This window comes from Lycium barbarum, chromosome 2, assembly GCF_019175385.1.
Source record: "Lycium barbarum isolate Lr01 chromosome 2, ASM1917538v2, whole genome shotgun sequence".
NCBI classification, from domain to species: domain Eukaryota; kingdom Viridiplantae; phylum Streptophyta; class Magnoliopsida; order Solanales; family Solanaceae; genus Lycium; species Lycium barbarum.
Genome location: NC_083338.1, coordinates 129,990,604 through 130,012,037, shown reverse-complemented (window position 1 = coordinate 130,012,037; position 21,434 = coordinate 129,990,604). Strand labels below are relative to the sequence as shown.

Below are 21,434 nucleotides of genomic sequence, written 5' to 3'. Positions count from 1 at the left end.
TATTTTTCTAAAGCCATATGGTAATTTTTTTTTTCTGGTGGGTCGCGTCTAGTTCATTTTAAAAAATGGATAGACTTATTTTTTTAAAGTCACAGAGATTTTTTTTAAACAAACCAGGCCCCACTCACCAACAAAAATTCTCATGTGGCTTTAGAAAAATATGTCTACTCAAAAAAAAATGGGTAGACCTATTTTAAAAGCCATGTGGCATTTTTTTTAATTAAAATATAAGCTAAATGATTTTTTTTTTAAAATATTGTCAGCGAAGAGGGTATAATTTGCACCATTTGTGTAACAGCAGAAGTATATTTGCACCATTTTGTAACGGCAGAGGTATGTATATACCACTTTTTTAACAAGGGGTATATTTGCTCTAACTCGCAAAGTTGAGGAATATATTTACACCTTTGCCCTTGAAAGAATTGATCAACCATCCTTGAATGAAATTGCTTTCATAAACTTTCCCTTGACTTTACTTTCGCGTTTCATTTTGTAAAACTCATCTAATGATGTGTTGTTGAAGGTTCCAACAACCTCACTTGCAATTCAATTTCTACAACACAAAACAATGGATCAAGTAAACAACAAATACATAACGGGCATTATAACGCCACCCTATCTTGATTATCTCCTTGTATTTCAGTGAAGAAAAATAAAAAGAGAAAAGACATTTCACCCCTGAACTTGGCACGAAAATTCACTTTAGCAACTAAACTTAAGTTGTATTTAAATACCCCCTTAACAACTTTCATCATAATTAAATACAACCCCAAATGCTGACGTGGCAAAAAAAAAACACAAAAAGGTGGACCCGCTGATATATATATATATATATATATATATATATATATATATATATATATATATATATATATATATATTATTATACAATTAAAAAATAAAATAATTATGTTTTTCTTAATTTTTTATTTTCATTTTAGGTTATATTGAATAAAACTAATTTTAATAAAAAGTTTACCTGTGGCTCGACAGTTATATGGGAAGACACCGTTGTCTTGGCAGGCCCATGAGAAAACGCCTGAGTGGGTGGCTCTACTAGACCCGCTGGCGCCGAATCCTAAAATAGAAAATATTACTAAATAATGAGTAACATATATATTTAAAATAAGTAATTTAAATGAACAAATAAGTATTTTAAATACTAACCGGGATCAAAAACTCATCGAAGTCAAGAATCCTGGCTCCCTCTAAATTCCTCGCAGGCCACTCATCAGCTAATGAAGCACGTAACGCCGCCCAATCGACGTTATCACGCTCTTCCATATATGCATTCTGGCTCGGCTATGATGAAGACCCAGGTATCTCAACAAGTAGGAGCACCAGCGTAAACGTAGGTAAGTCCCCAGGTGAGCTGCCACCGGCCTGGAACGGCTGCAGATGGACTAGACCGGGAACATCCTCTACAATGGGATCGGCCTCATCTACCAGATGGTGTCCTCCACCATCAGGTCCTCTAGCAGCAGCACCGCGTCCTCTACGCGCACGGCATCCTCTGGCATCACGGCGTCCTCTGGCAGCACGGCCTCCTCCTCTGCGAGCACCCGGTCCTCCTCTTGGCGCTGGCTGATACTCAGCCTCTGGAACAGGCTCCTCCATGCGCCTAATCTCTCATGCCTGCCGGATACCATCCTCCGATATCCGAACCATCTCCGACGCAAGCCCCGCAAGCCCGGGGTAAGGCATATTAGGGGTGGGCATGGTACGGTATATACCCAATACCATACCGAAATCAAAATTTTTAATACCGCGGTTTTGATATTACGGTATTTGGCATGAATTTTAATATTATTGGGTATTCGGTATGATTTTCGGTATTTATAAAAAGAATACCAAAATACTGTATACCATACCGAAGTTTATACTACACATACAATCCATATATATTATATTTAATACTATTAAATATATAGACTAGTTTTTATACAACAAAATACATCTCATTCAAGTTCGATTTTGGATGTCACTAGGTGGAATTTTTGGTGTAAAATTGTACAGGACTAAGGATTATGCTTAATTTTGGTTAATGTTGTTTAGACTTTGTAACTTCGACTACTCTATCGTGATTCAATGTCATTTTTGTGTAATTGAATAACGAAGAAAATTGTTTGTACTTTCTTTTGAATATGTCAACATGTGTAAGGTGTTAGTTTAATATAATTGAAATGTTCCTTGAAAAGTTGAAGTCATAATCCTTTATTATATGATTATACATGTAAGTTGAAGTCAAACAAACTATGGTTACCGAAAAACCGTACCGAAAAATACCAACACCGAACTTAGAAATACCGAACCATACCGAATTGTTTTGGTATGGTAATGGTATAGTATTTTTAGAAACCAAAAACCGAAGTTTCAAATACCACGCCATACCGTACCATGCACACCCATAAGGCATATGTTGTAACCCCAACATGCGTAATCGTTGTACGGCCACCAGCTGCATTTGTGTTCGTACTGCCTTGTACTGCCAATTAATGCAATTACCAATGCCTCGTACTGCCTCGCAATTACTCTAACAATTAATGCAATTAAATAAATCTAAATACGATAAACTTACCAATGCCTCGTACTGCCCCGCGAGTGCTGAGTATCCTACATCCCTAGCGGGACGCAAAGCTGGGTTGCCGATCAATCGGCGTGTGATCTGATGATACCAGCGCATGTAATCCTCAATGGGAGTCAAATGGCCGACCACCGCTAAAGTGCCCAACCTGTTCTCCCAACGGTGGAGCTGGACAGCCATGAAAGCCAGAAAATCATCATTAACGGCAGCCCGATCGTCCCGCTAGTAGTGTCGAAGCTCATGACAAATGTCAGGGGGTATACTTTGTGTATGCCCAAACTATCGTAAGACACGCTCGGGCATGTGGTCCTCTACGATGTCCAGGTGTATCAATGGTCACCACGACCACCAAACCCCCTGACTTGCCCTGCAAAAGGCCGGCAAACCATCTAATATAACAGCGTACGGCGTCCATATAAATAGTTGCATAACATATAAATACAAATCAGTGATCACCAAGTAGAAAAGACGTTTAATTAAATTAATAATGTAAAGTTAAATAGTTTTACCGCATCGTCCGTCATGTGATCAAGCTGGTCCCGGAATAAAAGAATATTGTGGTGCGTATCCACATCCCGATCAATACCCGTTGTCCACTTCCTCGCATAAGGTATGTCAATCTCGAGGTGATGCCTAAGTATGGGCTGAAAAGGCAGCATCCTCTCCCACGCCCATAACTATAAGTGATATTAGAAAATACGATTTTTTAGTCGTCGTTTCAAGAGGTTTGTTTACATTAAAGGAACGCACACTTAAAATATTACCTGCAGAAGAGCAAAAAATCCATACACATCTCTGACAGCACCAATAGATGCTCGGCATAGGCATCTGTAAAGATATGCCAAAACAGCACCGCCCCAGCTGTAGTCTCCCAAGCAGTCCAGATGCTCAAGAAAATCAAATAACGTAAACTGACAAAGACACCCGATGAGTTCGGGAACAAGATTCCCCCGAATATAATAACCAGGTACAAAAGGGCATGACAATCAATATCGTCCTACTGGGTGCCGTCCACAACCGGATCCAGACCCTCTAAATAAGTGCAGAGTGCACTAAGCTGAACCCAACTTTGTCCCGATATCTGGGCCGCGGCATCAAGCACGTAGTGGGTGAGCCTAGTCAACTCTGTCACCCATGTCCGACCAGTAGGAGGCTCGTACCGAGTGTATAGTGGCTCTCCATCTACCCGCAATCCAAAGAGGACCTCCACATCCTGAAGTGTAATCGTGGTCTCACCAGTGCGAAGATAGAAGGTATGTGTCTCCGGCCTCCACTGCTCAACCATGGCAATAATGAGCGCCCAATCATGTTATACCTGACCAACGGACACGCAACGATAGATGCTGCCCCGAAACAATATCTCTAAGATGCGAGGGTGTGGGGGTGCTCACGTAAAAGAGTCCACGCTCTCTGCAGCCTACGGGGATGGAGCCTAGTCGATATCCCTCTAGTACCAGCCCATAATAACTCTGACCTATGATTGCCTTGCAAAGACAATACTGATCTATCAGCGGGCCCCGAGTGAACAGCGGGCCCTGGGTGATTATCGGGACCAGGGGGAACATTCGGATCCATGAAAAAGTTCGGTCTATACAAACTAAATTAGTCATTATTCTTGAAATGAAAGATAAATTATATTAACTAATTAATAATCTGTAGGGAATATGTGCATTATGTAGTATTATATCTTGGGAATAATTAATATGGGATAAACAATTTCACAAATAAATAAAATAACAATGGCATAATTAACATAATAGGAGATTACTATATTTTGGGGGTATGTAGTCTCTATGTATGTGCGTTGCACGAATATTTCTTGTCGATTTTTATAATATTATTTATATTCTATTGATAAGCAACTTGGAAAAAAAAAATCTACTTATTATCTTGTATACAATATTTATTTTGAATGTATGAATCTTTATTAGATAGTCTTTTCCAAAAATTATTTTCACTCTCCAACCAAATATTGGAATAAAAATAATTATTTTCAACATAACTTTCGTCATATTAAATGTGCGGTAAATTTAATATGTGATAGTAAGGATACATATGTGATGGCAAAGACTTTTAAGTTAATTAGTTTTGAATTATGTGATAGCAAAGATTTTTAAGTTAATTAGTTTGGGAATCGAAATTCAGCGGTAATATTTGTTTAGAACTCTATTTTGAATATGTGATATATTTTTAGTTGACCAAATAGCCAACACAACTATGATAAAATTAGACTAAAAGAGTATCTTCGTCGACCACATATTTTCCTACAAACTTTACATTTTATCATTAACTTATGTATTTATGAAAAGAAGAACTTTAACTATTCTTTTTTAGATAATCTTTTTTTATTGAACATATATATTCATGCTTTTAAAATAATATAGATCAACAATTCATAATCATTTACAACTTGTTTGTGTCACACCCCAACCTTACCCGCTGATTCTTATTACATACTTAATCTCTTTAGACTTCTATCTTAAATAAAATGGAATGCATATTAGGAACTTCCAGAAATATTCTTTTTCGTTGTTCTCAAATCAAACAAAATCTGTGACCATGTGGAATCTGTGACATAATAAATAAAGACACATCGGCTGGTGAAGCCGCTTACAAGACTGACATACTATACCCCGACTCTGTCTGCAAAGTCTCTAACTTCGAACCAGACTTCATAGCGTAGTACTCTGACCCGGCAACACTCCAGAGCAAATGGAGCTTGCCAACTCCGCTGAACCATCTTCTATAATAGCTTCTATTCATCTGGGTGTACCTGCGCGGCATGAAACGCAGCCCCCGAAGAAAAGGGGGTCAGTACGAGCAATGTACTGAGTATGTAATGCATAAATAGTAACATAGTAAGGGATATAAATATGACTAATAACAGAATGGAAACATAGAGCATATCATGAGATAAAATAGTAACCTGTACATCTGAGTGCCTCTTAGGGCGGATGCCATGCATGCTAGCTTCCTTTTGAAAAATAACATATAAATATTTACAAGTAAACTGCCCGACCATATAGGTACGGTGTAATGCTGCCCGGCCATTTAGGCACGGTGTGATCATCATTAGCCCGCGTCCAGGCCTCCCACGTCATGGGTAATCATAAACTGCCCACTGCAGTGGTGTGTCTGCCCGGCCGCCTATTGGACGGCGCGGTGTTATACTGCCCGGCCATGTAGGCACGGTGTTATTAAAATACATACATAATTATAAAGCATGCATGAGAGCCCAAGTGAAAGCTACAACTCTATCGGAGTGACGTAAGGTCGGTAACCTCCGATTACATTATGGAATAACCATGGTCGCTTTGTCTCACCTTGAAGGAACGATAATTATAAGGTGAGACTAGCAACGAATCACAGCGTTAAGAGAACATGTAATAAGATCACAAATCTCATAGGGCGTCGTTTCATATACATATGCACATAGAACAAATTCTTTTGACTCGATGGGTACGTACATAAATCGACACATGAAGGCTCGGAAACAAGTTTCGGGTCAATCCGACTTAGTATAAGGAAGTTAGGAGCGTTTGAAGTACAGAACCTCCTACGAACGTTTCAGAGGCTATTTTTGGAAAATCATTCTTATCATAGTCATCATAGAAATACTCTTATCCTTGATATCATCAATGTCGTTGTAAAACATATCCATCGTTATTGTCATAAAAGCTTACAATACCATAAACCTTTGTTTTGGAAAAAATACGGACATTTTGGAAAACATTGACGGGTTATCGGGAAAGTAATCATGCCTTAGAATCATAGACATCTAACTTTCAAAAACAAGAAAGATATGGAAACAATTATGAAATCAAAACATCGGGATCATGCCTTGAAAGAAAAGGGACGAGCCTTAACATACCTGTTTCATGCCCTATTAGCTACGCTTAATTGTCCAAGCTCGTTATCGCTAGTCTACATTCAAGAAGATTTACATAATCATTAGATTCATCGTCACGCACACTTGTCTTAGTCTTTCAAATAAATTCACTTATGATCTGCCGAAATTTCGGCAGCATTTCCCCTGTAAATACACCATCCCCGAGAATCTAACTCAGCCCAAATCATTAATCAACAATCCGAGAATTCAACTCGGCCAAACTATCAACAACAATATCAACAATCGTGCCAACAACATCAACAATCAATTCAAGACGCACTCTAACATTAACAACCTTTGTCATACCATTCAACGACATTTCATTTATATTCAATTCAATTCACATAACATTCAAAACGACTCAATCAACATACTACTTTACCCGACACCTTCCAAATTCAACAAGAACAATAACAACCTATTTCCTTCTTTCAAATTCAACCACAACAACCCAACTTACAATCTTCCAACACATGTCTCATTTCCAAATTCATGAATTATGTCAATAACCCATACATTAACAAATTTATTCTTACAAATATAAGAAACCACACTAATGTCACACTAACTTCTTCAATAATGCACAAACGATTTCAAATTCATTTCAAGCCACCAAGCCTTCATTTTATATCATGGAATCCACAACACAACAATCAAACTACTAAATAAAATTAATTCATCACTTCTACACAAACAACCACTCACACGGCCACAACCATACACCTATATATTTCATGAATTCCATCCACTTATACATACAACAACATGCATAAACCATCCATAACATATATAAAAGAAGATTGAACCTTACCTTCCTCCACTTGTCTTCTTACTTGGCTAGGGTTTGTAAATCACCCAAATTAGTGCTTGGCTTACTCCAACAACTCCTTCATGTTAATGAGGACCTTCCAATTAGTTGAAATACTAGAAGAAAATAATTTTTCTTGATCAATTTCTATGACCCCAATTTTTGGAGCTATGGCCGAATGGCCCTCTCTTCTTCTTCTTTTCTTTCTTTCTTGAAGTTTCTTGATTTGGAAGGATGAATAATATACCTTGTTATGTAATTACTCATCTATATATATGTGTGTATAGCCCATGGCCGAAAATGGTCCCCCCCCCCCCCCCCCCCTTTCTTTCTTGAAGCTTCTCCAAACTTCTTGATTTAAAAAGATGAATATATCTCATATTTGGCCATCACCCATCTATATATATAATTAAGTCCTACAAATAAAAATATGGACACATGGCCATGGGTGGCTCCTTCAAGAACTTTCTTGAATATTTTGTGAAATTCCCATTTTGCCCCTAGCCTTCCATAATATTACCATGAACCACTTTGTGAATTTCCGTTTTTACCCTTAGCCTTTCTCAATATTTCCATACTAATAGTATCCATAACCAACTTGTACATTAAAACAATTTTGGAAAATGGTCTTGCCCTTAACTTACCACGACCACCTCGAAACATCCGAACGTACAAAATACGGGCTATAACAGTTTGGATGGTTGTTACCTATTGTATTATATTGTGTTGTTAGTTTAAATACAATGTTTGCTTTGATTGTTACTTTAATTTTATTGTATCGTATCGTTAAATCCATCGTTATTTAACGACGAAAGGTCCTATTTTATGTAACGACTGATTGGTCCTATACAGTACAACACAATACGATACATTATGAAACAATACATAACAATCATCCAAACAAAGTGTTAACAAAATAATAATTCATTACCAATCAACTTCTTTCACTTCATAACCAATATTTAACAACTAATTAATTCATAATCAATATTTAACAAATAATCAATTTTCAAAATAATAATCCATTAACAATTAATAATTCATAAATAATTAACAATTCATAAACAATTAACAAATTAACAACTCATAAACATATAACAATTTAACAATTCATAAACATTTAACAAATTAACAATTCATACACATTTAACAATTAATGAATTTGCCAAAAAAAGGGGGGGGGGGGGGGGGGGGAATAGTGGCAAAAGCCACTGCCCAGCCTATCAAACCAAAAAAAAATGAAATTTGACTCTTTTTTTTTTTTGGAAATTAACGACGATTAAATGTTAAACATGCGTGCAATATAATGTATATAACAAATTAATAACAAAAGTTCATAGTAAAAAACCTTAATCGAAGATTTTTTGTAGAGTTGTGTTAATCGAGTTGTACGCCGCTTTTTCCCACAATTCAAGCTTAGAATCTTGCTCCTTGACTTGAATATACCGAGAATCTAAACTTTGCCGATGAAAATTAATAGAAAACGACGTATTTTGATGTGGGGACCACCTTGAAATCGCCTCCAATGGCGATTTTTGAAAATTGTTTTTGCCACTGGAGGGACCAGTGGTGGAACCTGATGGGTTTTTATGTTGGGTGATATAGCGCAGCATTTTACTGCGCTATAGGGGAGAGAAAATATTGTTTAGCGCAGTAAAATACTGCGCTAAAGCACTTAACGGCTCTGTCACGGTTAAGTTTTACTGCGCTAAAGGTACTTCTGTAACCTTTTTTTTTTGTTGGGATATTTTGGTTCAAAAGATTTTTTTTTAGGACATTTTGGTTCCAGACTCGAAGAAAGGTTGGTGGGTGGGAGTTAATGTTGGAAAAAATGTGATTTAGGAATTTTAATAATTGATTAGGAATTAATTAATGTGAAAATATGATTAATATTTTCAGTTGACAAAGATGGGATTTTTCAGTTGGGTTGATTTAAGGAGACGGTGGTTATGGTGGTGGTGGAGGTCGTGGTGGTGATTGCTACAAGTGTGGTGAGGATGAGGAGAAAGAAGAAGAAGAAGAAGAAGAAGAAGAAGAAGAAGAAGAAGAAGAAGAAGAAGAAGAAGAAGAAGAAGAAAGAGAAAGAATAATAAAAGAAAAACAAAAAATGAAGAGTTGGTAATTTTTGACATGGCAATGACGTGACAACGATGTGGCAATGACATAGCGCGAGCAGAGGCGGAGCCAGGATTTCAAGTCTGGGGGTTCGAATCATAAGACAGGACAACGACCTCAAGCTAATGTATAACAACCATTAAACTAACGAACAAGTATCGGTATTTAATATATTCAAAAAGGCGACAAACTACTTATACACTACATAAATATAAGCATTATCATTACAATTGCACTCGACGAGTTGTCATCTTTTGAAAACGATCAATGATCGCATCATTAGGTACACTTTCAAATACTTCATCCTCTATATAACAAACTAAACAATCATTCAAAAATCCATCACTAATTCTACTTCGCAAGTCATTTTTAATAAACTTCATTGAGGAAAAAGCTCTTTCCACTGTTGCAGTAGCCACAGGTAATATATCAAGCTTAACTTCACAAGCAAATAAACAAGTCCCCGTGTCTTGTGCATATTTGATTTAACCAACGCCATCGAAAGATCTCCAAGTCCTTTCAAATTTGAAAAAGCTTTGTCCACTTCTCTCACATAGTAAATATAATTGTCAAGATCAAAACTAAGATCATCAAGCTTGGAAGCACCGAACTCATTTGGATAATAAGTAGCAAGCTTCATGATCCAGTTTTTATCATAATTTGCAAAAGAATTCTCGGGACTCAAACTAGCCATGCCAAGAAGTAGATCAGTATTCACTTCACTAAAACGATTGTTAAGCTCTGAAAGTTGCAAATCAATAACAGCATAAAAAACTTCCACACGCAAATGATGAGAATATATAATTGTCACGACCCAAATCTGACACTCAGGCCGCGACAGGGCACCTGACGAGCTTCTACCCAAAAGGCGAACCCTCTAAGCTAATCATGCGAAAATTAACGAATAAAATGGATAATACGCAAAGTCTCATAATATAAAGAAAAGTGCGGAAGCGACATACAAATACTGAGTCTTGCCATAAACCCCATAAAATGTCTAAGTCATGGAACTACTAGTCTGAATATAAAAGTACGAGACGTAGCTCGGAATACTACTAAGTCAACTAAAGAAGAAGAGGCCGCCATGATCTAATGGTGGCTCACCTCGACTGAACTGGACTGAACGAAGCTGGAATGAATCAAGTATCGGCTACCTGGTCACTGTTAACCACACCTGCACACATACAACATCAACAAGCGTGAGTCTAAAAGACCCAGCAAGATCATCGACACTCTAAGCTTACCCCAAAGACAAGTCTTTGAAATCCCTGATAATGCATAAAAGCAATTACGCAGTACAAGTATATTAAATATATACAAACACTGAAGCTAAAGCTGAAATCATGAAGCATAAACAAGCAAAACATGAAATACTCTAAATCTTAATCTATGCTCACGGAACATAGTACGTATTTATCTATGTCTTACCCCGTTTTCCGGAGAGGGCATTATTTACCCCCATCTTACCCGAACGAGCAATAGATACACTACACTGAATCTGAATTTATGCTCACGGGACATAGTACGTATTTGTCTATGTCTTACCCCGTCTTCCGGAGAGGGCATTATTTACCCCCATCTTACCCGGGTCACTTAAGATTCTAGCATTTATCTCTCACTGAACATCAATGGGACCTATGGAAGTGTGCCCCTCTGAAGATACGATACGTGGAACATACATCCGATCAATACCACTTCTAAACTTTACATTTATATAAATAGTATCTATTTAAGCGAATTTACGCTAAAGGACTCATACGGTCATTACTTTAGAAACTTGGAAATTATCCAATTTAGATCATGCTTGCCCACTCACACGAACTAAACGGTTTAAATGCATACATACAACACAAACCATATGCTTATTATGAAAAGCAAGTAAACTAAGAGTTTAAGCCTCACTTGCCTTATAACCGAAATGCAAACCTCTCTTGAAACGCCAAATTCTCTTCAAACGATCTCCAATAGCCTCAATCTATTCAATAACATAAATGACGGGTCCAAATTAGTCTAGGAAAACTAATCCTATAACTTTAAGTTTAGAACTAAATCTCAACATTCTATACTCCGGTTCTTGAAGTTAAAGATTAAAAACATATCTCATAAATTGCCATTCAACTCAATATTTTATATATAGCTCATACATAACTGTTTGCATGGAAAGAATGATACTTAAACCAAAGACTAAAGAATTCACCTTAATCGTACACTTGCTGTCGCCCAAGAATTGTAAGCCTATGTGAAAGTTTTCTCTTAATCTCTTTGTTGATTCCCTGGCCAAACCAAATGACCCTTTCTTTCCAAGAAAACTCTCACGCAATCATAAATGGATGGAATTGAAATAGCAGTGTTTTGGTTTCCAATAGTGCCGGTGCCGTAATGCTTTTGTTTCTCCAAACTAAAATAAAGGAACCAACTTCACGTTCCTTATTTTCCTTCTTTTAGGCTCTCCACTAGTCAGCCATATAGGATGGGTTTTGGCCCACTTATTAACCCATTAAACTAATGTAAAATTCTATGCACTCTTTACTATTTTCTTAAAACATTATTTAGTTATCTGATCATTAAATCTAACCCACCAACCACTAGTTATTCACAGGTAGATCACATATATACCAGTATTAAATCCCTATAATAAACTTACATATTATATGAATATAATCACTACCCACTTCGATATGTAACCAGTTAAAATTATATAAACTATAAATACAAAAGTAATTCTAAACACTAAAAAATATCGGGTTATTACATTCTCCCTCCCTTAAAATAACGTTCGTCCTCGAACGTAAGAAAAGTTCTACCCGTGGTCAAAGAGGGATGCATTGGCAAACTTTAACCATTTTAACAAGTCTTTTAGGTCTATCGAAATTTCGACAGAATTTCCCCTGTAATTAGGACTAATGTCATTTTTATACGTGTCTCGAATCAGTTGAAGACAACACCAAACATTTATACTTTATAATAACATGTACTACAGAGTTCTAGGAGACTCTGTACCATTCATCCTATGCAGAAATTTAAAATAAGGTATATATAACCATCGGAAAATCTTTAGGTAGCTGCTACTGTAAGCTAAAACAGCAAGTGTTGCATCGAACTAGCTTGACCAACAAGGTCTTGGATTTCCTCATATAAATTTTTGTATATGACCACTCTTATAAGCTGTTAATTAACACACGGTACTTGTTGAACAACTTACTTTATTCATTGAACTTCCCCTTATTGCATAACCATGTAGTAGCCAGATTACACCGTGGTGCTCCTTCACTTGTTGTTAAGCTTTTAGCATTTCTAGAGTCCATAATACCTAATTTTGACAATTTATTCTTCACACTAATAAGACTACATGCATGTCTCCATTACTTGCTCTTGGTTCCCAGCCTGGTGTGCCTGCATAGTTCCCTCTTCCCATTCACGTTCCAGGCTTCTAGTTAGTAAATTAATCGCCATTTTATCCGTGCCCCTACATAATCGTGGTAATTATTGATAACTCCAATTTCAAAAAAATGGAAAATGAAAAAGTTTCTTATACAGTTCCAGATTGTTTTGTCCATCTAGTTTCTGAATCTGATATGTAGTAGCTAATCCCGTGGTCAAATTAGTTTAAAAAAGTGATTCCACTCGCTTTTCTAAACTTCTCAGTCAACTGGTACTATTGATGATACTAATTTTTCCATCATTGTATCTTATTTACTGAAGATTAAATTTGTTGAGGTTGGATGGATTTGTGACAGTTTTGATTTTGATCAATCTTCCTTTGCAACATCACTTACGACCCCTTTAGGACGGTTATCATGGCTAGCTAGTCACTTATTTGGTTCACATTATAGCTAGATACAAATGCCTTTATTTTCCATCCATCAATGGCAAAGGGTGTTCAAAATGTTGAATCAAGGGTCGCGCATTCCATTCTATACGAGAGCATTTTACCATCCTACTGCCCACATCTGGGGGCCCTCCATTGCAATTGCAAAATGTATAAGCATTAGCAGAGACATAATGCACAAACACACATAATAGTTCATCCCGCTCACAGACTCCCCCTTCATTCCTATATTTGAGAATATATTTCGGAACACAAATGCAAGATTAGATATTATTGCCCCCATAATTCAACTTTTAATATCCATCACAATTCCAATTTTTCACATTTAGACCGTGCTTACTCTTTATCCATCTTCTATAGTATTAGAAAGTTCTGAAACATAAGATCATCCTAGTCTGAGCCATATTAAGGCATTTTCTTTAAAAAAAAAAAAACTCACCTTATCCAAGATCGATTACACTAATTCCTAATTCTTTAGCTTCGTCCCCTTGAGCTCCAGCTACTTAACTAGTGGACAACACTGATAGTTCATGATACCCTAGACCAGGTGCGAGAAAATTTACTCACATGTGGTGTTGACATCAAATTGCATTGATGTGTCAATTAAGCAATAAAAGTGAAATACATGTTAACTTAATTATAGTTAAGTGATGAAAGTGTATATAAAAAATACAATCATGTATGTAGAGACATTAGGGATAAAATCTCTAACATAATTAATCACACCTAAAAACTGTTGGAGCTGCTTTGTCATAAAATTAGTGTCTGGGAATTTGAGCAGTTCTTGACCACTATGTGAGAAGCTAGTCTCAAGCAAGCCTTTGTTTCATCACTTCCAAAGATGTTAGCAAGCCGGCCCATGACGATCATTGAGGAGAAATTTCAATCTATAACGATCCCACCGGTCGGCTACATCAGGCAAGCAATATTTCTAGCGTTGGATGATATCAGCACAAAGAGACATATAAATCCTCAAATGACATGGTTTATGCGCACTATCCTTACGTGCAAACTCTTGCTAAACCACTTTTAGTTCTAATGACTATCCAAGTCAAAGTTAGACATCCTCAAAAAGTTTCCAAGTATCACCATTAACCTATTCAGACCGTTCATTAGCGGGTGACCCCAAATATCATCAATTAACTCACATCGGTATCCAAAACACTTGATACCATCGTTCTGGCTGAACGGTGGGCTGTCCCTCAGCAATATCCAATGTGAGAGAGTATCTAATGCAACTGCACAACCTCTTAGGTCCTATATCTATGCAACTATTGTGCTGCCACTATTGAATTCTGCCACAGATGTCCACCTCTCTGAACCTTTAGCTAATGCCAGCACTGAAGTTATCGTCAAAATTATCTCAAATATCCGACAACTTAACTAACACCCAACTGTTCTTCAGAACTGAATACTTATCTAAGTCAACTGAGTCGAAAATGATGTCATAGTCAACGCCTTCAGATGACGATCATCATATTTGGCTAGATACAGAATGTTGTGTACCCCCACGGTGGTAGTGTTTCTATCTGGTACTGAACTGTGCCAATCACTTTAGGATCCATCTAAATCCTATATCTAATCTAAATCCTATATCTAAACTGAACTCATACTATTATTCTATGGTATAAACCTAGAACTTGCTTACTAAGAACTCAACACATAGGTACTCCCGGTATCTGTAAAACTGCTCTCAAATGCTCGTTGCTACAATATGAGTATCAATGCTGGCTCGAACCCTTGGTTCTTAGAATCCACAATGACTGGCCATATGTTGTTTATATCATAGACTCCAAAGCCCTTATCATGACCTCAACAGATCTTGGAAAACTATCTCCAAAACCTCCAACTCTCTTTATTTCTTGGTAGTTACGACAGACTCCAAGTAGATCTCAGAGAGTCAAATTACACCCCATAGTGAATTATTAGATCTAATAGACTTTTGTCGGTAACCCACGTATTTGATCCACCAACACTTCCAACTCATGAAAATGACATATATGTCAGTGTAAGAGCACGTTGATCTGGCGACACATCACCTTAGACTTTTATTACCTCCTTAGACAGATTCTCATAACCCCCGAAGTATCCCCTTTGGAAACTTGCAACCTGTGAGACTGTCTCGAGAGTCAACACTCTACTTTAGTGTTCAAGCTGACACAATTATATACGTCGAACCCATTCTTCTCGATCTTACTCAACATGTCATAAATGACCAACCTTGCCCCTAGGCAACCGTGAACTCACTTCCATATAAAGTTCTAATTTGATTAAACCCATTGCTCCATGCTAAACTTGACTTTCTAGTCAACATAACAAACCACATAAGATCTACCATAATACACTTCCCCACTTAGGGCTGAAACTATATTAACTCATATAGAACTCAAGTTCCATCTCTTTTCATGAGAAATATGGAAACTATCAACATCTTGATTGTTTTCCTCAAACTCATGCTATACGAAGCGTACACATATCGAATCGATTATAGGAATTGGAATCCATGATCGCTAACGGTCATATCACCTACCTTTAAATGTATCAAACATTCTCTGAACTTGTCTCTTTACAAAAAATGTGCAGTAGTAGTTATACTTCAGGTTTTACTCAAGCTGTGATGGAATCATGCCCTGGTGCGCTTAGTCTCATTCTCAACGTCTTACTAGATATAAATGAAGGTACTCTCTGTTATGTTGAATCTCGCACTTCAACTCTCTACTAACTATAAAGGATAACAAAACTGAGATGACAATTATGACACGCTATACTGAGACTGGTGATCAATGTATATATAGTTGTAAAGAGTGGTATGCTGATATTTTTCTCAAGTATAACTTGGATGAACCAAAATTCTTGCTTTTCACATACCTTTTTTTTTAATGTGCTATTGACTGTATAGACAAAGTTGTCGCTTAACTAAAAATGTACCTCTGCTCCCACTTCAAGGGACATACTAAGGTGTTATCTCATGAACTCAACTTAAATCTTTTGAGTCTCCAAAGACTTTATATTAACTCATTCATAACTTCTTCCAGCCTTGGCAGCTAATACTATGTCTCCGGTTGTTCTTTATATATATTTAGGCATGTCCTTTAAACCTGTCACTTATCTCTTGAGACTTCTTTACCACTTCTGTGTGGCATCCTATATTGCTGGTTCGCAATCCAAGGAACATGTTCCCAAATGTCGCTTACGAAGGGAGAATAAAGAATGTTACCATCCCTACTTCAATCTCCATAGCACGAAAGATGAATCAAAGAAAGAAGGGAAATTTCCTAAAATGCCCCTGCAGCCTCTTGTTTATAGATATGGTCGACAACAAATCCATAAACAAAACTCTACTAGGACATTGTTCCATGACTCACAGGACTCTAAAGCCTAAGCTCTGATACCAAGTTTGTCACGACCCAAATCTGACACTCAGGCCGCGACAGGGCACCTGACGAGCTTCTACCCATAAGGCGAACCCTCTAAGCTAATCATGCAAAAATTAACGAATAAAACGGATAATACGCAAAGTCTCATAATATAAAGAAAAGTGAGGAAGCGACATACAAATACTGAGTCTTGCCCATAAACCCCATAAAATGTCTAAGTCATGGAACTACTAGTCTGAATATAAAAGTACGAGACGTAGCTCGGAATACTACTAAGTCAACTAAAGAAGAAGAGGCCGCCATGATCTAACGGTGGCTCACCTCGACTGAACTGGACTGAACGAAGTTGGAATGAATCAAGTATCGGCTACCTGGTCACTGTTAACCACACCTGCACACACATCGGTTTAGGCGAATCCCACATCGGTTGGGGAGGAGAACGAAGAGTGCTTTATAAGTGCTTGGATACCTCTTCCTTGTAGACGCGTTTTAAAACCGTGAAGGGCTGAGGCTCCAAAGCGGACAATTTCTACATGCGGTGGCCTGGGCTGTTACAGTTGGTATCAGAGCCGGTGGTGGGGCAAACCCGGTGGTGGAGCAAACCTCATCGAGGACGCTGAGTCCCAAGGGGGGGTGAGTGTAAGGCTTGCCTTAGGCGAATCCCACATCGGTTGGGGAGGAGAACGAAGAGTGCTTTATAAGTGCTTGGATACCTCTCCCTTGTAGACGCGTTTTAAAACCATGAAGGGCTGAGGCTCCAAAGCGGACAATTTCTACATGCGGTGGCCTGGGCTGTTACAATAACACTTTAGCTTTTACGCTTCGACTTTCCAAGACCATACTTCTCATTCATTTCAGGGATCATAATACCATTCTTTTCACAAAATAAGGAGACGTCTTCTACCAAAGAATTCCATTCAGATTCCCTCATTGATTACAATTTTCTTTTTGTGAAATCAACAAGCTTCATAGCACTAACAATATCTTGATATTTTCATTGCAAAGCCATATTCAAATCATATGTAATCGCCAAAATTTTCAACACCAAATGCAACATGTAGATAAACTCATAAGATCTAATGTCTTCCACTAGACTTTTTGCCATTGCTTTCTCATGATAATTTGCACCCTCATTTGCAAGAACTCCAAGTACATGCAAAATTGATGAGAATAAGGAAATGAAGTTACGTACCGTCTTAAAATGAGATCCCCAACGGGTATCACCAGGCCTTTGAAGTCCAAGTTCTTGATTTAATCCACTTCCCGTATGAACTTCACCGAGCACTAGTAATTCCTCTAATTTTTCAGCTTGATCATCTCGAAGCATCTCCCTACGCTTAAAAGAACCTCCAACGATATTTAAAACATTGGCAAGAATGTCAAAAAAATTATTCACATCATGATGTTTTTTTGCAACGGCTACAAGAGTCAATTGCAATTGATGAGCAAAGCAATGTACGCAATATGCCGAAGAATTATCTTTCAGAATCAGAGTTTTAAGACCATTAATTTCTCCTTGAATGTTACTAGCTCCATCATAACCTTGTCCCCGTATTTGAGATCGACTCAAAGAATGGTCTAAAATCAAAGAATAGATCGCTTATTTCAATGACTTTGCAGATGTATCTTTCACATGAACAAGACCAAGAAAACGCTCAATAACTTTACCCTCCTTGTTTACATATCTCAAGACAAGAGCCATTTGTTCCTTATGAGAAACATCCTTAGACTCATCAACCAATATCCCAAAGTAATCTCCGTTCAAGTCTTCAATAATTGCATTCACTGATTCTTTTGCACAAGAATTCACAATGTCTTTTTGGATATCGGGAGAAGTCGTGGTGTTATTTTTTGGAGCTTCTTCTAGTACCACATTTTTCACATCTTCCTTCTTATCGGCATACCACTTTAAGAGATCTAGAAAATGACCCCTTCTTGTAGAAGTTACACACTCATTGTTGTCACACCCCGACTACTTTAAAACTCTCACAAGTGACGTCATGAAATGTAACATACGTAAATTGTGTACGCCGCCTCATTTGACCCGAGGTGGGCCCATTGTTCCCGGATTTTTCCAACGATAAGTGTTGTAACTATTCTAATGAGAATATTTCTATGATGATAATGACAACGATAATGTTAAGAAAGAGAATATGCCTATGACAAGTATGACAAGAATGATTCCATGACTAAGAGTCTTGAGCTAAGGATTCAATATGAGTATGAAAGTATCAAACTAGTTCTCGATCTTTAATCCTATTTCTTGGTTATGACACTATCTTCTAAAGATTCCAAAGCAGATGAATTGACTTCTATGACATCCATGACTTCCTTCTATGTTTCTTTCAACGGTATTCTCCGTTGGTAATCTCGCCATAAAATACTCATTCCTTCAAGGTGAGACAAAGCGATCACGATTATTCCATAATGTAATCGGAGGTCACCGACCTTACGTCACTCCGATGGATACATGATTTTCTTTGGGCTCTCCTGCATGCTTACATGACATATGTATATAAGATATGTATATGTACATGGGGTGGGGGAAAGGGATACATGGGGGATAGGACGGGAAACATGTTTCATTGCCACCTGGCCAGCTGGCTTATCATCCCGGACGCGAGATATATGGGCGAGCCGATGTATTTCGGCGCAATGTGGGCGAGCCGACATTGTTCGGTGCTATGATATAACATGATATGGTATGACATGATGTGATATGACACGACATGATGACATGACATGATATGATACGATATGATATGATATGAGATGATATGATATGATAAGATATGATATGACATGACCAGATGAGCATGCATGGTATTCGCCCTCAGCGGCACTCATATGTACAGGTTACTCTTTTATCCTATGACATGTTCTATGTTTCCATGCAGTTATTGTTCATACGCACATTTCTTACTATGTTACTATTCCTGCCTTACATACTCAGTACATTGCTCGTACTGACCCCTCTTCTTCGGGGGCTGCGTTTCATGCCACGCAGGTACACCCAGACGATGCGAAGTTAGCATAGAAGATGTTCCAGCGGAGTTGGTAGGCTCCACTTGTACTGGAGTGCTGCCGAGTCAAAGTATATGTACTATGACACCTTGTTCGAAGTTAGAGACTTTGCAGGCAGAGTTGTGGGTATAGGATGTCGGTATTGTGAACAGCTCCACCAGCCTATGTGTCATTTTATGTTATGTTATAAAGTCCATATGATCACAGATTATATTTGACTTGAGTACGATGAGAAGAAAAAAAAAATTGAAAGCTTTACTATGTTTTACACTCCTTATTTATGTAAGAATCTAAAAAGGTTAAGTATGTAATAAGAGTCAGCGGGTTCGCTCGGCTCCGAATATGGGGTCGGGTGCCCATCACACCCTAGTAAAGTCGGGGTGTGACAATTGTGACCCCGGAAAGGCATTCCTTCTTTTAAAAGATACCTTATCACATCAACCGAAGCATTCAAGCGAACCCGATAATCACCTTTAAATTTCTCAAAAGGCTTGTCAAATGAAGTTAGAATAGATTGTTCTTGATTCATCAAATCTAGCATCATCATGAAACATCGAGTATGAACACTATTCACTTCTCCCACATGCTTTTTAAGCCTTTCTATACCTTTATTCCAATTTCGAAAACCTTTCGTTGTGAAAGCATCACTTACTTTTCTTCCATATCCTCCAAGCTCATTTTTAAACAAGTCACAACCATTGAGAATAAGCAAAATGCTGCATCTTTTTTAACACTATATTCTAACCATTGAGAATATGGATCGTCAAACCAATCGGGATTAAAACGACGCAATTCTCCTCCAATATCTCTACTTGGAAATTCAAATTCTTCAGGTTGGCAAGGTTTCTTTAGTATGTAATATCTCCTCACTCGGTCACGTATATTAGGAGAAAATTTCGACATTTGTTTTCTTTCAGCAGGATCTGATTTAAGATCCAAATCAGCCAACACTTTGTCATTATCCGATGCATTGAAAAGATTGACAGGCGACGAAGAACTTGGCAAATGAGAACTTGGCAAAGGAGAGCTAGGAATAGTATTTGAAGGAGCTTGAGGCTTGAAGAAATTCGTGATCATCTTGACTTTTGCTTAAAGATCCTAAAAGTCAAGAAAACGCAAATTACACTTCAAATTTTGGAGAGCATACAAAAGCAATATAAATCTGTTGTAGTTCACCATAGCTTTTAAAGGCCATTAACATTTAACAATCAAATAATCTTAGTGTAGACTCATCTAAAAACAGCATTTGCACTTCTTTAATTAATCATAGTTCACAATCTTAAAGTAATTTATTTTGCAAAACAATATCTTAAGCTTGGTCTCATAGTTAAAGAGAAACATATTGCACTCTATGTTGGTACAATTTATATGCAGATAAATATCATACATGTAGATAAATATCATACTGATACATGTCAAATTCAAGAATTCGGAGCTACAACAAACAACAAGGGAACAACAATTGCTGGATAAGACAACAATTTCAAAGAGAAACAAGAGGAAATTTAAGATAACAATGGATACCGTACTGGATATTTGCACAATCTGGATGACACAAACGCAAAATGGGTTCTTCAGCTGCAACATTCGAGCTAAATGGGTACCGATCTAGAGTAGCTTGAAGAAAGAAACACAAATAGCTGAGCTTAGATGGGAGAATTTCTATAGATTTAGATTTCCATTTTTTTGTGGTTCGTTGAACTGCACTTTCCCTTTTGTTTTTTGCTTTATGTTTTGTTTTTTTTTGTCTTGTGGACCCTTTGTTTTAATATTAATAAAATCAGCCCCTTTTGGGCCTTATTTAAAAA

At 37.5% G+C, this 21,434-nt stretch overlaps 1 protein-coding gene and 1 long non-coding RNA gene across 2 annotated transcripts; both read right to left on the bottom strand.

Annotated features, from left to right (window-relative positions):
* Window positions 1–4,976: 4,976 nt before the first annotated feature.
* LOC132622288 (uncharacterized) lies at window positions 4,977–7,529 on the bottom strand. Its single transcript, XR_009575858.1, has 3 exons — window positions 7,285–7,529; window positions 6,456–6,508; window positions 4,977–5,357 (listed from the first exon to the last, which is right to left on the bottom strand). It is a non-coding gene; the product is annotated as an uncharacterized LOC132622288 (long non-coding RNA).
* Window positions 7,530–17,596: 10,067 nt separating this feature from the next.
* Window positions 17,597–20,703, bottom strand: LOC132628904 (uncharacterized). The gene is made up of 3 exons (XM_060344656.1): window positions 20,279–20,703; window positions 18,271–18,533; window positions 17,597–18,180 (listed from the first exon to the last, which is right to left on the bottom strand). The coding sequence occupies exons 1-3, from the start codon at window positions 20,701–20,703 to the stop codon at window positions 17,597–17,599; spliced, it is 1,272 nt and encodes a 423-aa protein (XP_060200639.1).
* Window positions 20,704–21,434: the final 731 nt, after the last annotated feature.